Below are 22442 nucleotides of genomic sequence, written 5' to 3'. Positions count from 1 at the left end.
TCTATCCATCCATCCATCCATCCATCCATCCATCCATCCATCCTCACTCACTCACTCACTCACTCACTCACTCACTCACTCACTCACTCACTCACTCACTCACTCACTCACTCACTCACTCACTCACTCACTGACCTCACTCACTCATCCACTCACTCACTCACTCACTCACTCACTCACTCACTCACTCACTCACTCACTCACTCACTCACTCACTCACTCCCTCCCTCCCTCCCTCCCTCCCTCCCTCCCTCCCTCCCTCACTCACTCTCCCTCCCTCCCTCCCCATCCTCTCTCTCTGAGGGACTAAGCTGGAAGCTGTTGCCACCCACACGTTTCATCTTCAGCTTTCGGCTTGACATCAGATTTACATTCAGAAGGAAAAGAGTGCACCATTTCACACGCACAAACACATGCCAATGCAAACTGACATGTTCACACATGCATGTGCATGACAGTGCAAACTGTACCGTATGCACACAGGCACATGCACACGTGCGTCATTGGCATCATGTATGCTGTAGGCGGTGTATACAAACGCATGCACAATTGCACATGAACGCACACATCATGTGCATCCTATTGTATCCGTGAACACGTTCTCAGTATAAATGGTTCTATGGGTTAAAATCAGATGCAGTAACAGAAGACAGAGGACACTATTGCTTTCTCCTCTATACGTTCCTCTAACCCTCCCTTCATTATGTAATGCCTAGTATAGTACTATTTCATATACTACTATACTATTTAAGTCAGTCTAAGGCAATACATTTTTTACTGCTTTGCATTTGTCTGTCATTTCAGTAATGATAGTACTAGACACCGTATACCCCAGATATCATGAACAAAAACCAAATGATATCAGCATGACTATAGATTTTCATTTCCCCCACATTTGGAGCATGTTTCCTCCCTCTGTTGCTTAGCGTTTGGAGGTGAGTGTGTAGGATGTAGTTTATAGGGTCCTATGTGTCTTTTCTGTTCGCTGGCTTTGTTATGTGTCTGTAACTCAAATGCAAGGTACTTGGAAAATGTTGCCATGGAAACTAAATAAAGAGCCCGGGTTTGGATCAAAAGGGACTGGGTGAGAAATTGAATGAAATGGACCTATTGAGTCCCTTTTACGGATGGCTTTTTAACGCATAATCATAAATAAATATTTAATGTGGTCGATTATTGCTGAACACCATTAAGGGGTTCGTATAGGACACAAATAATACTGGTGCTACTGCAAAACATCACACAATTCACGCCGCTCATTTGTCTCCACTTAAGGTAGAAGTTGCGCTAACAACAGATTTCGGATCAGATTACTAATCTATTCATCATAACCTTGACCTTGTAGGGATGAAAAAAGATCTGACCCTGTATCGGTGTTTAGAAGCAACTTCAACCCACTCATCTTGTCTCCACACTCTGAGCATGAAGTGCATGAAGTGTTATAGTAACACATGGACATGACTAAACAAGTGAGGATATGTGGTTACGTTTGATATGTATAAAAAAAATTGAGCCCGTACACTCATAAGCTCCACCGTCAAGGTATGTTTGTGAATAAAGGTACGTGGTAGAGCTTATGAGTGTGTGGGCTCCATTTTTGGTGGCACTGCACACCACTAAAGGATGGGTCAGTTCCTTACCTTAACTCTTACCTTAACCATTTCAAATGTCAACTTCAATGGTGTAGAGACGTCCCAAGGATCCCGGGTAGCAGAGACCCTAAAGGATGTACATTTGATCACTGCTTGTGTCATTTCTAGAGCAGAAAATTGTAGCAGGAGGAAATGTTTGTGGTAATTAAAAGTATGTGGGTGCCTGGTTCAAAAGGAATAGTCAAAAAAGAAAAAACAAGTGCAGGTTTTTCCTTTTTCAGTATAGAACAGAAAATTGTCCATAGTATGTTGTCTCTGGTCAGTTATATATTGTAGCTCTGTTACGCACAAGCATACCATCTAGAATGAAGTATGCTAAAGCATTGGGCAAGTAGTATGCTTCTACACCTGCATTGCTTGCTGTTTGTGGTTTTAGGCTGGGTCTCTCTACAGCACTTTGTGACATCAGCTGATGTAAGAAGGGCTTTATAAATACATTTGATTGAAATTTGATTGATATGCTAAGTAGTATGCTAGTATGGTCATTGGAACGTAGCCCTACAGTACATTAGTGGAGGTTAGTATGCACTACACTGCACTACAATGCCTCAGATCCTTTCTTGTAAGTTTGCATATCACTAAGGAATTGGAACAAAGACTGTTGGCATTTGTAAAGCTTTGAAATATCCACTTTTGGAGGTCAAACCGCAATGACTCAAAATCTCAACACCGTAATACTGTTTCTTTGTAGATTAAGCAATTAACACTTTCTGTTTAAATGGGGCAGAAATCCTTGCTCAGCGATTGCAAAATTTGCCATAATGAGAAAAAAAGTGGTGTAATAAATATAATGTAGACTTTATATTACTAAAATATTGTAGTGAAACAGATCATCAATCCTAGTAATATTATCATCGTGTTTTCTTATACACGAAGCTCTTATGAATAACTGCGGCCTACCAGGTATATTTAAGGTTTTTGTTCATAATCATTACCAAACATGTGCATTCTTTTCTTAATTTACTGAGCCAAATGACACTCGGTCTTTGCCAAATTATTGTTGTGTTGCCTAGCAAGCGTTATGCTAAGGGCATCTCAAGGTTTTGTTCTGTTGGTACGGAAGCATCGGAACCTTTATTGTATAAACACTTTGAGTATAAACACTTCCACAATGTCAGGTTTGGCTTCACTCTGTGATTTGAGAGCTTTGAGTGAAGGCCAATGGTGGTGAACAGCAGATACGGAACGACCTTGCTGAACTATTTCCCATTTCCGTAAACTCACCGTCACGCTGCAAGGCTCTGTGCACTTTCAAATCGAACAAAAGGCTTCATTAGCCAATCATATCAGAACACAAAACCCAAAGATTTCAAGAGGGGTAACCCATGATAACCAGCGGTAACACTTTATTTGGATAGTCCATCTGTAGATGCTCTACAGAATATCAGCAACATTTCAACTAACTATCTACTAACCCTAACCATAACGCTAGCCCTAACCTTAACCATTACGTAACCATTGTTCTAAACCTAACCCTAACTGTAACCTTAGTAAGCAGTTGCTTAACAACAGGTAGTTTGTTGATCTGTAGAGCATCTACAGATGGATTATCTGGATGATCCAAATTAAGCGTGACTCAACCAGCCTTTACAGTCAGTCATACACACACAAAAAAAACATTCATAAGAATAATATTTGCTGTCTTTTTGAATAATCTCTTTCACATAGTAGACTAAGCGTTGCAAAGAGTAAAGAAAACGACTTGGTAGATCTCCAAACAAATCAAAGGTTTTGCCTAATGAAATCCTCCATAACACCAATATTTTCAGATAATCTTATGAATCTAAATTGGCAACAAAGGACAAAGTTTTCACCCTCAGGGAGAGAGCACGATGCCAAGTTGCTGACTGGCTCCAGCTAATCTAAATGTATAGCTAGCTAAAACCACAGAGCGGTCACACCTTAGGACTGTTAGGAGGGATGCCAGCTGAATTTTCATGTAGCTACTCAGACATGGCTACAGTCTACTTGCTCTTGGAAAACTAATTAGTTTTGGGAACAATAGTTCCAGGAGGAAATTATGCACCTCTTAGTTTATGTTGCATTTTGACTGGGGCTGTATTTGGAGTGCATACATAATGACTATTGTCCTGATAATTCCTAATTATGTGAACTGACCAGGAAAAGGTTACATAGTCAAGAAAAACTCTGGCCCCTAATAGTGACGTTTGTCTCTGTCATGACACCAGGGTGACTAGTGCCTGTAGTTTTCCTAGTCAGGCTATGCGGTTAGAAAAACTCAGGTCCCTTAGTATGATAACTACCTCAATACAGATGTAGGATCTTAATTTGAGCCGATTTGCTACAGCAGGAAAACAATCCTGGAGCAAGAGGAAATATCAATTATTATGTGGATTATAACTAATGGACATTTTTGTAGAGGTTTATACATTTTTCATGAGGGCAAATCAAGTCAGACATTTTTAAGTGGAAATTACAAACTTAAGAAGCCTTTTTAAAGCTGAAATACACTACAAGTAAAAAATGTCCTGCTGTGCAGGAAAATTCTCAGCATTAAAAGAGTGATCAAATTAAGATTCTGTGTGCCACCCAAATTTCCTTTACAAAGGACAATGATGGACTAGCAGTTGGTTCATTGGTCTTGGGATTTTCCGCTGTGTATAATGGACATACACCCTTTTGGATGTCTTAACCCTCTGTGATTCGTTGACTTGGTTATCATCACAATGAGGATCCTTCCCTAAGGCGCTCGCTCAGCTCAGTACGTGGGCAGAGGAAAGTAGCATGACAGCAGAGTCATGAGAAAAGATTGCCATTTTGAGAAGTAGAGGGAATGTAGAGACCAGATAAAGAGAAGGAATGTAGATAAATGAAAGGAGGATGAAGGAGAAGGATGGAGGAGACAAGATACATTACTAAGTAAAGGGAAAGACGGGATCATGTGAAAACGTGAAGAGTGAGGAGAGAAAAGAGAGAGCGATGAGAGGCTGGAGAGAGGAGAGGATAAATGCACTTTTGAATTATGTAAAATAGCTGCGTGGGAGAGAGAGAGGAGGAGTGTGTGTAGTGTGTATGCCTGAGTATGTGTGTCTGTGTGATAGCAGAACCAGGGAGAGCGAGAGAAGGAGGGAAAGAAAGAGAGCGGATGAAAGAGAGAGGGAGAAGAGAGAGACAGAGAATATGAGAGAGAGAGAGAGACAGAGAGAATAAGAGACAGGAAGAATATTTATAGCCTCAGATATGACTATGTTATCATTGATCTATCTCAAAAGAGGGTAGCAGAGAAAGGGATAGGGAGGGAAAGAAAGACTGAAATGAACTGGCCTCAGATGCTTTCTCGCTTTCATTCCTGCTCCCTTCTTTCTATGATACTGCATACATTATTATTTTTATATATACAGTTGAAGTCAGAAGTTTACATACACCTTGGACAAATACATTTAAACTCAGTTTTTCACAATTCCTGACATTTAATCGTAGTAAAAATTCCCTGTCATAGGTCAGTTAGGATCACCACTTTATATTAAGAATGTGAAATGTCAGAATAATAGTAGAGAAAATGATTTATTTCAGCTTTTATTTCTTTCACCACATTCCCAGTGGGTCAGAAGTTTACATACACTCAATTAGTATTTGGTAGCATTGCCTTTAAATTGTTTAACTTGGATCAAACGTTTCGGGTAGCCTTCCACAAGCTTCCCACAATAAGTTGGGTGTATTTTGGCCCATTCCTCCTGACAGAGCTGGTGTAACTGAGTCAGGTTTGTCGGCCTCCTTGCTCGCACACACTTTTTCAGTTCTGCCCACAAATGTTCTATAGGATTGAGGTCAGGGCTTTCTGATGGCCACTCCAATACCTTGCCTTTGTTGTCCTTAGGCCATTTTGCCACAACTTTGGAAGTATGCTTGGGGTCATTGTCCATTTGGAAGACCCATTTGCGACCAAGCTTTAACTTCCTGACTGATGTCTTGAGATGTTGCTTCAATATATCCACATAATTTTCCATCCTCATGAGGCCATCAATTTTGTGAAGTGCACTAGTCCCTCCTGCAGCAAAGCACCCCCACAACATGATGCCTCCACCCCCATGCTTCACAGTTGGGATGGTATTCTTCGGCTTGCAAGCCTCTCCCATTTTTCCTCCAAACATAACGATGGTCATTATGGCCAAACAGTTATTTTTTTTATTTTATCAGACCAGAGGACATTTCTCCAAAAAGTACGATCTTTGTCCCCATGTGTAGTTGCAAACCGTAGTCTGGCTTTTTTATGGCGGTTTTGGAGCAGAAGCTTCTTCCTTGCTGAGTGGCCTTTCAGGTTGTCGATATAGGACTCGTTTTACTGTGGATATAGATACTTTTGTACCTGTTTCCTCAAGCATCTTCACAAGGTCCTTTGCTGTTGTTCTGGGATTGATTTGCACTTTTCGCACCAAAGTACGTTCATCTCTAGGAGACAGAATGCGTCTCCTTCCTGTGAGGTATGACAACTGCATGGTCCCATGGTGTTTATACTTGCGTACTATTGTTTGTACAGATGAACGAGGTACCTTCAGGCATTTGGAAATTGCTCCCAAGGATGAAACAGAATTGTGGAGGTCTACAATTTTTTTCCTGAGTTCTTGGCTGAGGCACTGAGTTTGAAGGTAGGCCTTGAAATACATCCACAGTTACACCTCCAATTGACTCAAATGATGTCAATTAGCCTATCAGAAGCTTCTAAAGCCATGACTTCACTTTCTGGAATTTTCCAAGCTGTTTAAAGGCACAGTCAACTTAGTGTATGTAAACTTCTGACCCACTGGAATTGTGATACAGTGAAATATATGTGAAATAATCTGTCTGTAAACAATTATTGGACAAATTACTTGTGTCATGCACACAGTAGATGTGCATGACACAAAACATGACACAACTTGCCAAAACTATAGTCTGTTAACAAGAAATTTGTGGAGTGGTTTAAAAACGAGTTTTAATGACTCCAACCTATGTGTATGTAAACTTCCGACTTCAACTGTATATATATATACAGTGGGGAGAACAAGTATTTGATACACTGCCGATTTTGCAGGTTTTCCTACTTACAAAGCATGTAGAGGTCTGTAATTTTTATCATAGGTACACTTCAACTGTAAGAGACGGAATCTAAAACAAAAATCCAGAAAATCACATTGTATGATTTTTAAGTAATTAATTTGCATTTTATTGCATGACATAAGTATTTGATCACCTACCAACCAGTAAGAATTCCGGCTCTCACAGACCTGTTAGTTTTTCTTTAAGAAGCCCTCCTGTTCTTCACTCATTACCTGTATTAACTGCACCTGTTTGAACTCGTTACCTGTATAAAAGACACCTGTCCACACACTCAATCAAACAGACTCCAACCTCTCCACAATGGCCAAGACCAGAGAGCTGTGTAAGGACATCAGGGATAAAATTGTAGACCTGCACAAGGCTGGGATGGGCTACAGGACAATAGGCAAGCAGCTTGGTGAGAAGGCAACAACTGTTGGCGCAATTATTAGAAAATGGAAGAAGTTCAAGATGACGGTCAATCACCCTCGGTCTGGGGCTCCATGCAAGATCTCACCTCGTGGGGCATCAATGATCATGAGGAAGGTGAGGGATCAGCCCAGAACTACACGGCAGGACCTGGTCAATAACCTGAAGAGAGCTGGGACCACAGTCTCAAAGAAAACCATTAGTAACACACCATGCCGTCATGGATTAAAATCCTGCAGCGCACGCAAGATCCCCCTGCTCAAGCCAGCGCATGTCCAGGCCCGTCTGAAGTTTGCCAATGACCATCTGGATGATCCAGAGGAGGAATGGGAGAAGGTCATGTGGTCTGATAGAGACAAAAATAGAGCTTTTTGGTCTAAACTCCACTCGCCGTGTTTGGAGGAAGAAGAAGGATGAGTACAACCCCAAGAACAGCATCCCAACCGTGAAGCATGGAGGTGGAAACATCATTCTTTGGGGATGCTTTTCTGCAAAGGGGACAGGACGACTGCACCGTATTGAGGGGAGGATGGATGGGGCCATGTATCGCGAGATCTTGGCCAACAACCTCCTTCCCTCAGTAAGAGCATTGAAGATGGGTCGTGGCTGGTTCTTCCAGCATGACAACGACCCAATACACACAGCCAGGGCAACTAAGGAGTGGCTCCGTAAGAAGCATCTCAAGGTCCTGGAGTGGCCTAGCCAGTCTCCAGACCTGAACCCAATAGAAAATCTTTGGAGGGAGCTGAAAGTCCGTATTGCCCAGCGACAGCCCCGAAACCTGAAGGATCTGGAGAAGGTCTGTATGGAGGAGTGGGCCAAAATCCCTGCTGCAGTGTGTGCAAACCTGGTCAAGAACTACAGGAAACGTATGATCTCTGTAATTGCACACAAAGGTTTCTGTACCAAATATTAAGTTCTGCTTTTCTGATGTATCAAATACTTATGTCATGCAATAAAATGCAAATTATTTACTTAAAAATCATACAATGTGATTTTCTGGATTTTTGTTTTAGATTCCGTCTCTCACAGTTGAAGTGTACCTATGATAAAAATTACAGACCTCTACATGCTTTGTAAGTAGGAAAACTTGCAAAATCGGCAGTGTATCAAATACTTGTTCTCCCCACTGTACATACATAAACATTCATACATATACACGTACACTACTGTTCAAATGTTTGGGGTCACTTGGAAATGTCCTTGTTTTTGAAAGAAAAGTAAATGTTTTGTCCATTAAAATAACGTCAAATTGATCAGACATTAATGTTGTAAGTGACTATTGTAGCTGGAAACGGCAGATTTTTTTATGGAATGTCTACATAGGCGTACAGAGGCCCATTATCAGCAACCATCATTCCTGTGTTCCAATGGCACATTGTGTTAGCTAATCCTAGTTTATCATTTCAAAAGGCTAATTGATCATTAGAAACCCCTTTTGCAATTATGTTAGCACAGCTGAAAACTGTTGTGCTTATTAAAGAAGCAATAAAACTGGCCTTCTTTAGACTAGTTGAGTATCTGGAGCATCAACATTTGTGGGTTCGATTACAGGCTCAAAATGGCCAGAAACAAAGACATTTCTTCTGAAACTTGTCAGTCTATTCTAGTTCTGAGAAATGAATGATATTCCATGCGAGAAATTGCCAAGAAACTGAAGATCTCGTACAACGCTGTGTACTACTCCCTTCACAGAACAGCGTAAACTGGCTCTAACCAGAAAAGAAAGAGGAGTGGGAGGCCCCGGTACACAACTGAGCAAGAGGACAAGTACATTAGAGTGTCTAGTTTGAGAAACAGACACCTCACAAGTCCTCAACTGGCAGCTTTATTAAATAGTACCCGCAAAACACCAGGGTCAACGTCAACAGTGAAGAGGCGACTCCGGGAACAGAGTTCCTCTGTCCAGTGTCTGTGTTCTTTTGCCCATCTTAATCTTTTCATTTTATTGGCCAGTCTGAGATATTACTTTTTCTTTGCAACTCTGCCTAGAAGGCCAGCATCCTGGAGTCGGGATAATGGGCCTCTGTACGCCTATGTAGATATTCCATTAAAAATCTGCCGTTTCCAGCTACAATAGTCATTTACAACATTAACGATGTCTACACTGTATTTCTGATCAATTTGATGTAATTTTAATGGACATTTCTAAGTGACCCCAAACTTTTGAACAGTAGTGTATATATACATACATATACACACTTTTTTAAGAATATACCTTTACTATTCCCCACAAACCCTACCAACCCTCCCCCAATTGGAGTAAACTAATAAACTGCATACATTAGTTAACTTCTCCTTGCCTTTCACATATCTTCTCCTGTGTCCAGCCACTGGTCTCCTCCCGCTGGGCACACACTGGTTGAATCAATGTTGTTTCCACGTCATTTCAACGGAATTACGTTGAGCCAACGTGGAAAAGATGTTGAATTGACACCTGTGTCCAGTGGGTCCTGCCTTCCATCATGGATAGTACAGAATGTTAGAATGGGCTTCTGTGCTCCATCTTCTCTACTGTCCGGCCACTGGTCTCCTCTGCCATCCATCATGGATAGTACAGAGTGTATTCCCTAACTGCCTAATTCACTGCATTTGGGACTGACTCACGGATGGAAGTCAATAGGTGCTGTGTTTATTAATGCTTCCACCTGCTCCCCTCTCTTGCTCCCTGCCTCTTCTCTCCCCTCCCCCACCACACTCAGTGCAGATTGTTAACGTTTGCCTCGTCGAACGGCCAGGCAGAAAACCCATCCCTTTTAATTCACTCACCTCACCCCTCCTCTTTCATCTTCCTTCCCATGCAGCTCTCCATCTACATCCCTCATTTTCCTGGTAGGAGGAGAAGTAGGGGATGATGGAGATCAGGGGGAATGGGACATTATCATCACATTGCTTCTCTCACCCTTAACCTCGTTCTCTTGCTCTCTCCCTTGCTTTTTTGTACACAGTCTACCTTCACTTCACCTTGTTTTTTTCACCTTAATTGTCAGTTTCTCACACGTTTCCTCTCTCCCCTGACCGTATGTCTGTACTGTGTGTATCTTCTCTCTTTTGCTCCCGTCTCCCCGCAGACCACATGCCAAGTCCATGCCCGCTCCCGCTCCCTCTCACCTGTCTTTTGGATTCTCTCTCTCTCTCTCTTCTTCTTACCTGTCTTCTTCCCTCTCTCTCTCAGAGAACGCTCGCGCCCGGCGGAAGAGCATAGCCAACGTGAAGCAGCCAAGCATGGAGATCCCTCCCACTGCCCCCCCCCAACCCTTCCGACAATCCGTGAGTACCCCTCCCTCCTCCCGCCCTCGCTCGCTCCCCCCGTCCCTCTCTCTCTCCCTCCCTTTCCACTCCCCACCACACACCTGTCGCAGGGCCAGTGGAACCCCTCCCTTTCCCTTCCCCCTCGCCCTCTCACCCTCTCTCTCCCCCTCCCTCCCCCATGGCCACTCCTGCCCTCAGCAACGCTACAAGAAAGGGGTTGGTACTCCCCCTCTCCCTCGCTCGCTGCCCCTCTCTCCCTGCCTGTCTCTTAGTCTCCCCCTATCCCCCCCTTCTTCTAATTGGCCGGGGGACTGGAGGGTTGCCGCTTCCAGCCCAGTGACCAGACGCCATATTGCACCTCTGCCTCCGATCGAGGTACATGACTCAGATGTCTCTGTATGTGGTGAAGAAACCCCCTCTAAACTTCACGTTACGTCCTTTGCCAAATGCTATGGAGTTTTCTGTTCCCTATGCCAAATGTGACCCACCACTGTGATTCAGTTCTTCTGACTGTATCAGGCTTAAAAGTGTCAGACAGGCTGGCTAATCAAACCAGAATGACTTATCTAGTCCTACCAGTCGGTTACCTTGACGGTCAGCAAATGAGTCAAATCTTTAGTCACTTCTTTAAAACAGACTTCAGTGACACAAAGCTCACAAAAAGTGAATGGTTTGTCTCGATTCAGACAAATTCCTCCCGGAATGTAGTTTTCAATGTTGATGTGTAATGTGCAGATTGATATCTGAGTAGACGTTAGACATGGACAGAGGTTGAATTGAGGTGAAACAGCATTGTAAGACTGTCATAAAAAGCATTGTGAGGTTATTCAGATACAATAGCAGCATGTCTCTCCTTCCACTCTGAGAGGAAAAGGCTGCATAGTAGCTGTATGGAACCTTATCCTGCATGTTGCGGAGAATGACATCATTCATTGATTTTCATTCTACTATTGAAGCCATGTTCTCCCTGTCAGCACTTCTTATAAAAGACACAGTATCAACACACAGCCTGTTCGATAAGACCTGTGTTATATACTGACTAAATCAGCTGATCAAAATCAGGGGAATATGGTTGCATGGAAGCACAGGACAAAACTGCACTGCAATATGAAGCTCCTATTTTTACTGAGGTCCAGTGTATGCTGCTGGATTGTGGGTATATGTATGGCACAACACCACCCACTGTTGGTTACCAGATGATACTACACTATTCTACCACTATTCTACTACTGCTGTACTGTGGATGTATGACTGATATAATATGTAATAAATCTTTATGTTGCTCTCCCCCTTCAATCACCTGTCATTCACTAAATCACATATGTCCTCTATTCTTCTTCCAATCCATTTTGGGCACGAAATATCCATCATTACTCACACTCACCCTATTCCCCCTCTCCACAACTCTGATCTATCTCCTTTCCTGCGCCCCCTCCCTCCCTCTGTTTCACACCCTCTCATTCTTCACCTCCTCCTCCCTCTCTCCATGGCTGCCCTGTTCAGAGTTTCCTCAGTAGAAGGTTGAAGGGCTCTATCAAGAGGGCTAAGAGTCAGCCCAAACTGGACCGCACCAGCAGCTTCCGACACATGATCCTCCCCCGCTTCCGCAGTGCCGACCAGGACAGGTACGAGTCTCTGTGTGTTTCTGTGAGTGTGTTCCCTGCTCTCTCTGTGTGCGGAACAGGTCAGGTAGGCATGTTGGGGGAAGAATGTTGGTAGAAAGTGCATGTTGAGGGATGGAGTTGTTTCCACTGTGGCTTAGTTGCATTGCAATTTGTCTTTTTAAGTGTGTGTGTGTGTACACTCCTACCGGTGTGTCCACATGTATGTGGGACTCTTAAAGATGCTTTCTTGTGTCTATTTTGGATACCTTTCAAGGACAATCTGGCATGTACTGTGCTTTTAGTATTACTCCTAGCTATAGTGAAACCAGTAAGCCTTGACAGTAAGTGTTTGTTTCACAACTGCCCCTTTCGGTGCCGCTGCACACCCATTTTACATACTACATTTTTTATGACTGCTTAATACATGGAGAATACCATCTCAAAACGTAATAAAAAGTACTGACCTCTCCATTGCAACCATCAGACAGCTGTATGGCCACAGAACGGACATACCTTAGATTAACCTGTGTGGGGATTTTTTTTTTATTATACCTATACACTGGCTATATGATTTAATGATGCTAATAGGGGTAGTCTTCTCTGCAGGGATACATACTGAATAAATTGAAAACAACATAAATTGAAAACAACATATGGATTTTATGCAAATCTGTCAGCATGATAGTGCCAGTAGCTAGCTAAATAAACAATGGTAAATCAGTGACATGCCATTTGTGTTATAGCTACTCCAAGTTGACCTGTGTAGAAGAGGTCATTTGGATCTTGAAAGGGCTTAAGTGCGGTCGAGGAGCTGTTCTTTTCATGATTTATTCATTGAAGAGATCCGGACGTATTTCATGGATGGTTAAGTCTGAGGATACACAGAAAGACAGGTCAAGCAGCTTCTGAAGTTCGTCATGTTTCGCCAGGGATGCGGTCTTCAAAGCATCAATGACTGATTTCCTTTTCAAAGGCCTTAGTTCAAACACAGTTGGCTTTTGGTAGTCTCCTGGCTTACTTAAAAAAACATTTTTTTAACTAGACAAGTCAGTTAAGAACAAATTCTTATTTACAAGGACAGATTAGGAACAGTAAGGTTAACTGCCTTGTTCAGGGGCAGAATAACAGATTTTTACCTTGTCAGCTCGGGGATTCGATCTAGCCAAACACTCTAACCACTAGGCTACCTGCTGTTCCCTTACTGTAGGTAAGGGAGATGTGTGGGTTGTTTTGGTCATTTTCTGGTATTTAGTCCCTTACTTGTTTGTGAGAATGAACTACTCTAATAGATACCTTAGGGTGACTTTATACACCATCTGTGTTGTTACGTTGGATAAGTTGCTTGAGGTGTAGTTGATGGGACAGTTTTACTTCACTTTTTAGAATACTTTTTGTTGTTTTTGAAACACCTGCCTGCATCTTCGGTACAAAGAATGTTGGTAGAAAGTGCACGTTGGGGAATGGAGTTGTTTCCAGTGTGGCTTAGCTGTGTTGCATTGCAATTTGCATTCATTCATTTGCTGTCCTCTTGTGTCTCCTCTTCTACCATATCCATCTCTTTTAGTATCTCTCTGTTTTCTCATCTGCCCTGTCACTCCCTTCTTCTCTAAAGTACCCACAGTTTACATAACAACTTGATTTCCTCTGAGAGGTTCTCTCTCCCACCGTCTTCCCCCTCTCCTTCTCTCTCCCTCTGTCTCTCTCGCCCTCTCGCCCTCCCTTTCTCGACCTCCCCCACTGTCCTTTATTTCTCTCATTCTGACTCATTTCTTTGGGTCTATTTTTATCTCTCTCTCTCTCTCTCTCCCACTCCACTGTAAGTATTCAATGTTCTGATGCACATTATGAGTGAATGTCCACAAAAACAGTGGCACAGGGAGAACGCGAGAGAGCTGGATGCATCAGGGACATCATAGTAGGGAGACTGTTACTTTCTTTTCTCTGCTTTTTCTGTGTTGTGGTCTCTGTCATTCCCCTTTCTGGCACTCTGTATCTGTCTCCTCTTCAGTTCAGTGGCATTGTAGCATAATTGGTATGTGTGTGTCTATGTGTATATATGTATACGTCAGTGTGGGCGGGCATGGCGGGAAATGCGGTCAAGCGTCATGGACAATTCTATTCAGGGGTTGCTCTGTGCCTTATGCATGTATGGCTGTCAATAGAAACGTAGCTTTGTTGTCCAATAAATATAATGATAACACTATTGTCATTATGCTCTAATCTAATCCAGTGAAACTCTAATTGAATGCTAATGGTTGACTTCTTCAGATGACAATTAGACCCGTTGTGAGCCCTAGCATCACATTGTTTTAAGATGTGACCTCTTTTCAAGCTCACAGAACACAGGATTTGTGAGTACAGACGGATTCCTTTGGCATGAAAAGCAGAATGGTTGCGTGCTGTTTCTCAACTTTTCGGAATCAGATATGCTCGAGTGTATCTCAGAAAAACTCCACCGGGCCTGGCGTTGTGAAAGATCTCTGGCTCTCTGTGCCCTCAATGACTGATTGTATTCCACTCCCCTTGTCACAGTTAGATTTGTTAGTGAGATTGTAGGGAGCTATAAACAGAGGGTAGTCCCTTTAGTTGAAGAAGTGTATGCCGACTTTCAAATGAAAAATATTGACAGTGGTTGCATTTTTTTGGCCACATGGTGCCAGTTGCCTTGTTGACTTAATCATCCCCCTAATCAAATCAAAGTTTATTTGTCACATGCGCCGAATACAACAGGTGTAGACCTTACAGTGAAATGCTAACTTACAAGCCCTTAACCAACAATTAAGTTAAGAAAATACAAAGTAAGAGATAAACAAATAATTCAGGAGCAGCAGTAAATAACAATAGCGGGGCTATATAGAGGGGGTACCGGGGGGGGGGAAATAGTTTGGGTAGCCATTTGATTAGCTGTTCAGGAGTCTTATGGCTTGGGGATAGAAGCTGTTTAGAAGCCTCTTGTTCCGAGACTTGGTGCTCCGGTACCACTTGCCATGCGGTAGCAGAGAGAACAGTCTATGACTAGGGTGGCTGGAGTCTTTGACAATTTTAAGGCCTTCCTCTGACACCACCTGATATAGAGGTCCTGGATGGCAGGAAGCTTGGCCCTGGGGATGTACTGAGCCGTACGCACTACCCTCTGTAGTGCCTAATCAAATAAAATTGTATTTGTCACATGCTCTGTAAACAACAGGTATAGACTAATAGTGAAATTCTTACTTAGCTTCCCAACAATGCAGAGAAAAAATAAAAAAAATAACACGAGGAATAAATACACCATAAGTAACGATAACTTGGCTATATACACGGATTACCAGTACTGAGTGGATGTGCAGGGGTAACAGGTAATTGAGGTAGATATGTACAGGATAAAGGTAGGGATAAAGTGACTAGGCAACAGGATAGATAATTAACAGGATAGATAATAAACAGTAACAGTAGCATATGTGATGAGTCAAAAGAGATGCAAAAAAAGGGTCAATGCAAATAGTTAAATAGTTAACCAATAGCTACATGGACTAGCTATTTAGCAGTATTATGGCATGGGGGTAGAAGCTGTTTAGGGTCCTGTTGGTTCCAGACTTGATGCATCGGTACCGCTTGCTGTGCGAAAGCAGAGAGAACAGTCTATGACTTGGGTGGCTGGAGTCTTTGACAATTTTTAGGGCCTTCCTCTGACAGGGAGCTCGGCCCCAGTGTTGTACTGGGCCGTACACACTGCCCTCTGTAGCGCCTTGCGGTTGGATGCCAAGCAGTTTCCATACCAAGTGGTGATGCAGCCAGTCAAGATGCTCTCAATGGCGCAGCTGTAGAACTTTTTGAGGATCTGAGGGCTCATGCCGAATCTTTTCAGCCTCCTGAGGGGGAAGAAGCGTTGTCATGCCCTCTTCCCAACTGTGATGGTGTGTGTAGACCATGATAATTCCTTAGTGATGTGGACACCGAGGAACTTGATGCTATCGACCTGCTCCACTACAGCACCTTCGATGTAGATGGAGCCGTGCTCGGCCCTCTGTTTCCTGTAGTCCACGATGATAGAATAGTCTCGAACGGACCTAATCCAGTTTATTTATCCACTCTCTGACGTAGTCTCGTCAGGTATCCTGTACACCGGCCTCTATAGCGGCGTCTCCTCCTTCTTCGAGTGTCAGGGATTTGGGCCTGGCCCGGGATAATCAATGTCTTTCTTCTCCGACTCATTGAAGTAGAAGTCTGTAGAAGCTGTTCTGATGTCCAGAAGCTCTTTTCAGTCATAGGAAATGACAGAGGAAACATTAAGTAGAAAAAAAACACAGAATGCTTTGTACTGTAATGTATGGGACTCTGCTCCTCTCACTGTGTCTCTGCTCCCCATCCAGAACGCGCCTGATGCAGAGCTTCAAAGAGTCCCACTCCCATGAGTCCTTGCTGTCTCCCAGCAGCGCAGCCGAGGCGCTGGACCTCACCCTGGACGAGGACGCCATCATCAAGCCCGTCCATTCCAGCATCCTGGGACAGGAGTACTGTTTCGAGGTGAGGCTGACACGACACACACACACACACACAATGAACCCAGATAGCGCTACTAATTAAACCTGGGTTCAAATACTATTTGAAATCATTTCAAATACTTTTGCTGAGCTTGATTGATCTTGTCTGGTGCAGTGGAACCAATAGAAGAAGAGAAAGTTCAAATCCCGCCCATCTGCCACTCCAGGCAGGCTAAAGCAAACACTAAAAGTATTTGAAATATTTGAAATAACATTTGAACCCAGGTCTGTCTACTATTGCTACTAATGCTACTAATGTTGGGTAGAAGTCTCTCGATTGACATCAACATAAGGATTTATTGAATAAGGCTGTGATTTTATAAATCTTGTTATCTGTGGGAAAGATATCAAAGAGAAAGCCAACAAGCGGCTCGAAATGAGCTCATGTCCCAAGTTGATTTGTCACAGAAATTTGTTGTGAAAACGGCTTTCACTGCATGGCTCACTTTCCCATAGCCAACGTGTACATGACACAAGTCTCTGTGATTAAAGGACGTTGTTATGCGACTTGTCATCTTCTCCCAAGTTGCTAATGGTTGTGGCTGTTGATGTTACCGTTGGTAACCTCAGGTGACTACGGCTTCGGGAACCAAGTGCTTTGCATGTCGCTCGGGTGCAGAGAGAGACAAATGGATCGAGAATCTTCAGAGAGCTGTCAAACCCAACAAGGTGGGGAAACAAGGGCGAGAAATTAAGTTACTTCTCGTTCTGTCAGTGCTTCTCTCCTTCTCCCCTGTCTTCAATATGTCTGTTTCAATATGAGCATTTCCTCATTTTGTTTACTGTAACCTCCCTGTGCTCTCTGTTTGTCTATGTCTGTAATGTATAGTCATCAAATACAGTACATATTAAAACACAGCACTTCTACACTATCATCAGAGTTAAATAAATAACTAAAAAGACGCAAACTCAGCACTTTAGATGCGGTTGATTAAAACAGATCTTCTAATTTCAGCTACGCTTGATCTCCTAGGTCTGCGTAATAGGCCCCTTCCCGTCCCATCCCCCCCTCTCTCTTATCAAAAGAGACATTACGAGAGACAGATAACTGCTCTTGATGGCAGCAAGGGAGCTGCAGTTATTAAGGCAAACCGAGAGGAAACATCAGCCCAAGTGGATTGACTCATCCAGATGCTGTGACTGCGGGGTTCCTGGCTGAATCATGGGGCTCCAAGGACTCGACACGGGGGCTCCGAAATATCCTCTGCACCCTCATGAATCTCCAACCAGATACGTGATGGGAGAGATAAGACGAGGTGTGATGTCGATAGAGACCAGGATGTTCATTAGGTTTCGCAACCGTCGCTGGGCAGACAGACGCTCTTGATTCTTCTTCTTATTGAAATTCATGATGAACGGTTGAAAGGGTTGCATCGGCGGACGTCCACATTTATTGTCAGGCGGCATACCAATGGAGTACTTAAGAAATAACAACTTTGGAAAATTGCTGATATACTTAGCAATCTAAAGTCGGTATTAAGAGCTGATCTGAGCCAGGGCTGAGCAATCCAGTGGCATTTCAGACTAGTTGAAATGACTCACCCCTGACTAAAACATCACTCTGTGCAATCTGCACAGCACGCTCTCCTCCCATGGGGGATTTCAGACATAGTTGGCTCTTTGTAATCATGTTCAGAAAATGCAGCTCTCTGCTGCAACATTACCAATCACACATCCACTTTCTGTCTCTCATGCCTCCAGTACATATGTATTATCTAGTTTATCTCCATCTGTATGTGTGCATATTGTTCTTAGACTGTTCTTAACTAGTGGTGGAAAAAGTACTGAATTGTCAAACTTGAGTAAAAGTAAATATACCTTAATAGAAAATAACTAAAGTAAAAGTGAAAGTCACCCAGTAAAATACAACTTGAGAAAGTCTAAAAGTATTTAGTTTTAAATATACTTAAGTATCAAAAGTAAAAGTATAAATAATTTCAAATTCCTTATATTAAGAAATACAGACGGCACAATTGTGTTTTTTAAATTTTTATTAACGAATAGCCAGGGGCACACTCCAACACTCAGACATAATTTACAAATGAAGCATTTGTGTTTAGTGAGTCCGCCAGATCAAAAGCAGTAGGGATGACCAGGGATGTTCTCTTGATAAGTGTGTTAATTGGACCATTTTCCTGTCAAAATGTAACAACTACTTTTGGGTGTCAGGGAAAATGTATGGAGTAAAAAGTACATTATTTTCTTTTGGAATGTAAGGTAAAAGTTGTAAAAAATATGAATAGTAAAGTACAGATACCCCAAAAAACGACATAAGTAGTACTTTAAAGTATTTTTACTGAAGTACTTTACACCACTGTTCTTAACCTACTCAACCCTCCCTCTCTGGCTTTCTTTTTCTCTTTGGTCTTTTTCCCTTTGGTTTTCGTTCCTCCCTGTTCTGCCTTGTCCCTTTGCCACCCTCTCTTTGACCCTCTTCAGGACAACAGTCGGAGGGTGGACAACGTGCTGAAACTCTGGATCATCGAGGCGCGGGAGCTTCCCGCCAAGAAGCGCTACTACTGCGAACTTTGTCTGGACGACATGCTTTACGCACGCACCACCAGCAAGCCCCGGACTGACACCGTGTTCTGGGGCGAGCACTTTGAGTTCAACAACTTGCCAGCCGTCCGCAACCTACGCCTTCATCTCTACAAGGAGACTGACAAGAAGAGACGCAAGGTGAAGGGACAACTCTCTCACCAGTGTGCTAAACGGGATGAAACTAGTTAAAATTACATTTTTGCAGACTGGTTAAAGCAGCTTGCCCAATGATTAAGATGGATGAATATACTTTAGTTTCATTACAATCTTCTTTTTTTCCTCTTTCTTAATGGCCCCATATCTCTTTCCCCTCTTCTATCAGGAAAAGAGCACATACCTGGGACTGGTCAGTATCCCTATCTCCAGCATCACGGGCCGACAGTTTGTGGAGCAGTGGTACCCGGTCATCCAGCCTAGCATCTTGGCCAAGGGGCAAGCAGGGGGCAAGATCATCAATGCCTCCCTACGCCTCAAGTCCCGTTACCAGACCATGAGCATCCTGCCCATGGAGCTGTACAAGGAGTTTGCCGAGTATGTTACCAATAACTACCGGACTTTGTGTGCGGTGCTGGAGCCTCTACTGAGCGTGAAGAGTAAAGAAGAGGTGGCCTGTGCGCTGGTCCACATACTACAGAGCACGGGGAAAGCCAAGGTAAGTATTGGCATGAAACATTTAACATGTTGTTACTTCAATAGTACACGGTACAATGCAAGGTCATATTCCTGTATACAACTCACTGTATCCTGTGTATATGCCAGATAAATGCTGTTTCTGATTTGATAGCATAATATTGATGGAATATGAGTACATTATAGTGAGAATGTATCCACTGTTTATAAATTCAACCGCCTCAAATCACCATGCTCTGTTGACTACAGCTAAATAGGGGGGGCATTACTGCCAAATAGGTCAATGTCATAACAGTGTCCTTTAAATACATAGGATGTGATGTTGCGCTGTAACCAGTGTAACATGTGTCATGCTAATGTAACCATCCTATTACTTGATGGCCCATGTTCTACCAATATGTCGTGTAGACGAGCCATTGTTTACTTTACTGGCTACACTGGATATTCATTCAGTCCTTGAAGTTGGGCACTTCATGGTAGGACTCAATGCCATGCTGTGTAAGCAATATGCTGAACAGGCAAACATAGCTTCCATTGGTCGATTACCAATCAAATTATTATTCAATCACAAAACATTCCATAAAAATGTTTACCTCTCTTTTGGATTTTTCCACAATCACAACTTCTACAACCTCAGGTTCCCTCGAAATCAGACTGTCTCCACCAGTATCTCCCTGATAATGTTTTGTTGTTGTGTGATGTCACTGTACCGAATGTATAGCTAGATGATGCATGGTTTGGGGTGGTCCTAGGTTGAAAATGCTGTCAACCACCTAGCATTATCATCTACAAACCAAACACACTATCATGTCAACAATCTGCATATTTAGCTTTACTTAACTAGCTAACGTTAGCTAGTTGAAATAAAGGCATTGGGCATCTTGTGTGGTTTATGCAGTGTAGCTACATGATGTAGCTAACGTTAGTTATCGTTAGTTTCCAAATACAAAAGATGTCAGCTAGCTAGCTAAGTAGCCATGTTGGCAAGCTTGAACATTGAACACACTAAGGTTAGCAGCTAACGTAGCTAAAAAACGTAGGCTAAAAATGCAACCCAACACTTACCTACCTGTCCATGACAATAGTGGCCATTTCGGCATCACTCTTCCACCTTTCAAAATTAATTCCAATGTTTATCCGATTTCTTGATCTGTCATGAGCAGTCTTTTTTTCGCTTATTTTTCTCTTTTGGGGTTGAGTTGATTCAGATCCAAGATCCGAGAATGATGCTTGTTTCTGTCTACATTTTCTGAAAATGCTGGCCCTGCTACCAGGACAGTTTATCTGCAAATAAGTTAGCTAGCTTGTTGGCTTCGTCTGCTCTGTGTTTGTTTCTTGCGGCTATAGCTTGCAAGGGACTTTCACTTCTTCTCCAGCTCTGGAGCATGGCAGCAGGGTCGTTCGAGTAGGCAGGTTTTAGTGCAAAGACACACCTTGCCCAGAAGGCCAGCCCAAGGTGTCTCAGGGCTCAATCCCCTTGTTTTCGTTCAAAGTGAAAACACAACAGAAGAAGTGGGGCGGCATGGGGGGTGCCCACAACCTGCGGATTCTATCTTTAAGGCACTATAAACTACAAAATGAATATTAGTTTGACTACTTCTTGGTTTTCTTACCAAACCATAAACCAAAAGAGATTGAAACAGAAGGAATATTAAACAATATTAAACAATAAACAAATTACTCTCTGACCTGAGGAAAGGCGTTATATCCTCAAAATTGAATTTGAGAGTACCCAATAGATTATAATTGAAGGTTTTAAAAAGAAAGTCTATGCTATATTGATGTTTCTGTTTTGTTTCTTCCCAGGATTTTCTTTCAGACATGGCGATGTGTGAGGTAGATAGATTCATAGACCGAGAACACCTTATCTTCAGAGAGAACACTCTGGCCACCAAAGCCATAGAAGAGTATCTCAAGCTGATTGGACATAAGTACCTCAAGGATGCAATAGGTGTGGCCTTCGAAAACTTCACATGAATCACTCAATACATGTTGTTGAACTGTTCTTGCTGTGATATATTCATTATCTTTCTGTGTTTGCCTAATGGTCAGTGATATTGTGTTTGTTTCAGGGGAGTTCATAAGGGCGCTGTACGAATCAGAGGAGAACTGCGAGGTGGACCCCATGAGGACACCACCCTCTGTCCTTCCAGATCACCAAGCCAATCTCCGCATGTGCTGCGAACTGGCACTCTGCAAAATCGTCAACTCCCATTGGTCAGTAGTTGGTATATGAGTGCTTACTGTTTTTTTTTTTTCATTCAAGTAGGATTACTCCTGGGCTACAGCACCCAAAGACTTATCTACAGAATTTTGATTGTTGAACACACCAGATTTGCATTCAGTAGTTGGCATACACTGCCTTACTAAAGCAGAATATCCTATCAAATGATAACACACTGTATATTTGTATCTCTCTGCAGTGTGTTTCCTCGGGAGCTGAAGGAGGTGTTTGCCTCGTGGAGGGTGCGCTGTGCAGAGAGGGGGAGGGAGGACATCGCAGACCGCCTAATCAGCGGCTCCCTTTTCCTGCGCTTCCTGTGTCCTGCCGTCATGTCCCCCTCCCTGTTCAACCTGACTCAGGAGTACCCAGATGAGCAGACATCACGCACGCTCACCCTCATCTCCAAAGTGGTGCAGAACCTGGCCAACTTCTCTAAGTCAGTTCATTCATTCACTACAATTTATAATGTTATGCTTATGCTAAAACTTCTGTAATATTTTGAATATTTTTCCGGGACAGAGATTAAGCCTAGTCCTGGACTAAAAAGCAT

The 22442-nt window shown here is 42.9% G+C and overlaps 1 protein-coding gene across 11 annotated transcripts in view; it reads left to right on the top strand.

The window, feature by feature from the left end:
* The window catches only part of LOC139564702 (ras/Rap GTPase-activating protein SynGAP-like), a 102703-nt gene that overhangs the window by 54775 nt on the left and 25486 nt on the right, over positions 1-22442 (top strand). For all 11 annotated transcript variants that reach the window (XR_011672810.1, XM_071384470.1, XM_071384476.1 and 8 more), the window contains 9 exons: positions 10294-10388; positions 11874-11995; positions 16327-16480; positions 17068-17166; positions 18937-19176; positions 19361-19690; positions 21475-21619; positions 21741-21885; positions 22092-22328. Coding sequence is in view for 10 of the 11 variants with exons in the window: in XM_071384470.1 (XP_071240571.1) it covers positions 10294-10388; positions 11874-11995; positions 16327-16480; positions 17068-17166; positions 18937-19176; positions 19361-19690; positions 21475-21619; positions 21741-21885; positions 22092-22328 (1567 nt within the window). In the remaining variant the exon portion in view is untranslated. The remainder of the gene's footprint in view (positions 1-10293; positions 10389-11873; positions 11996-16326; positions 16481-17067; positions 17167-18936; positions 19177-19360; positions 19691-21474; positions 21620-21740; positions 21886-22091; positions 22329-22442) is intronic.

This window comes from Salvelinus alpinus, chromosome 35 (genome assembly GCF_045679555.1).
Source record: "Salvelinus alpinus chromosome 35, SLU_Salpinus.1, whole genome shotgun sequence".
NCBI classification, from domain to species: Eukaryota; Metazoa; Chordata; class Actinopteri; order Salmoniformes; family Salmonidae; genus Salvelinus; species Salvelinus alpinus.
Note: the sequence above shows the minus strand (reverse complement) of the source record. Positions and strands in the feature narration are given on the sequence as shown.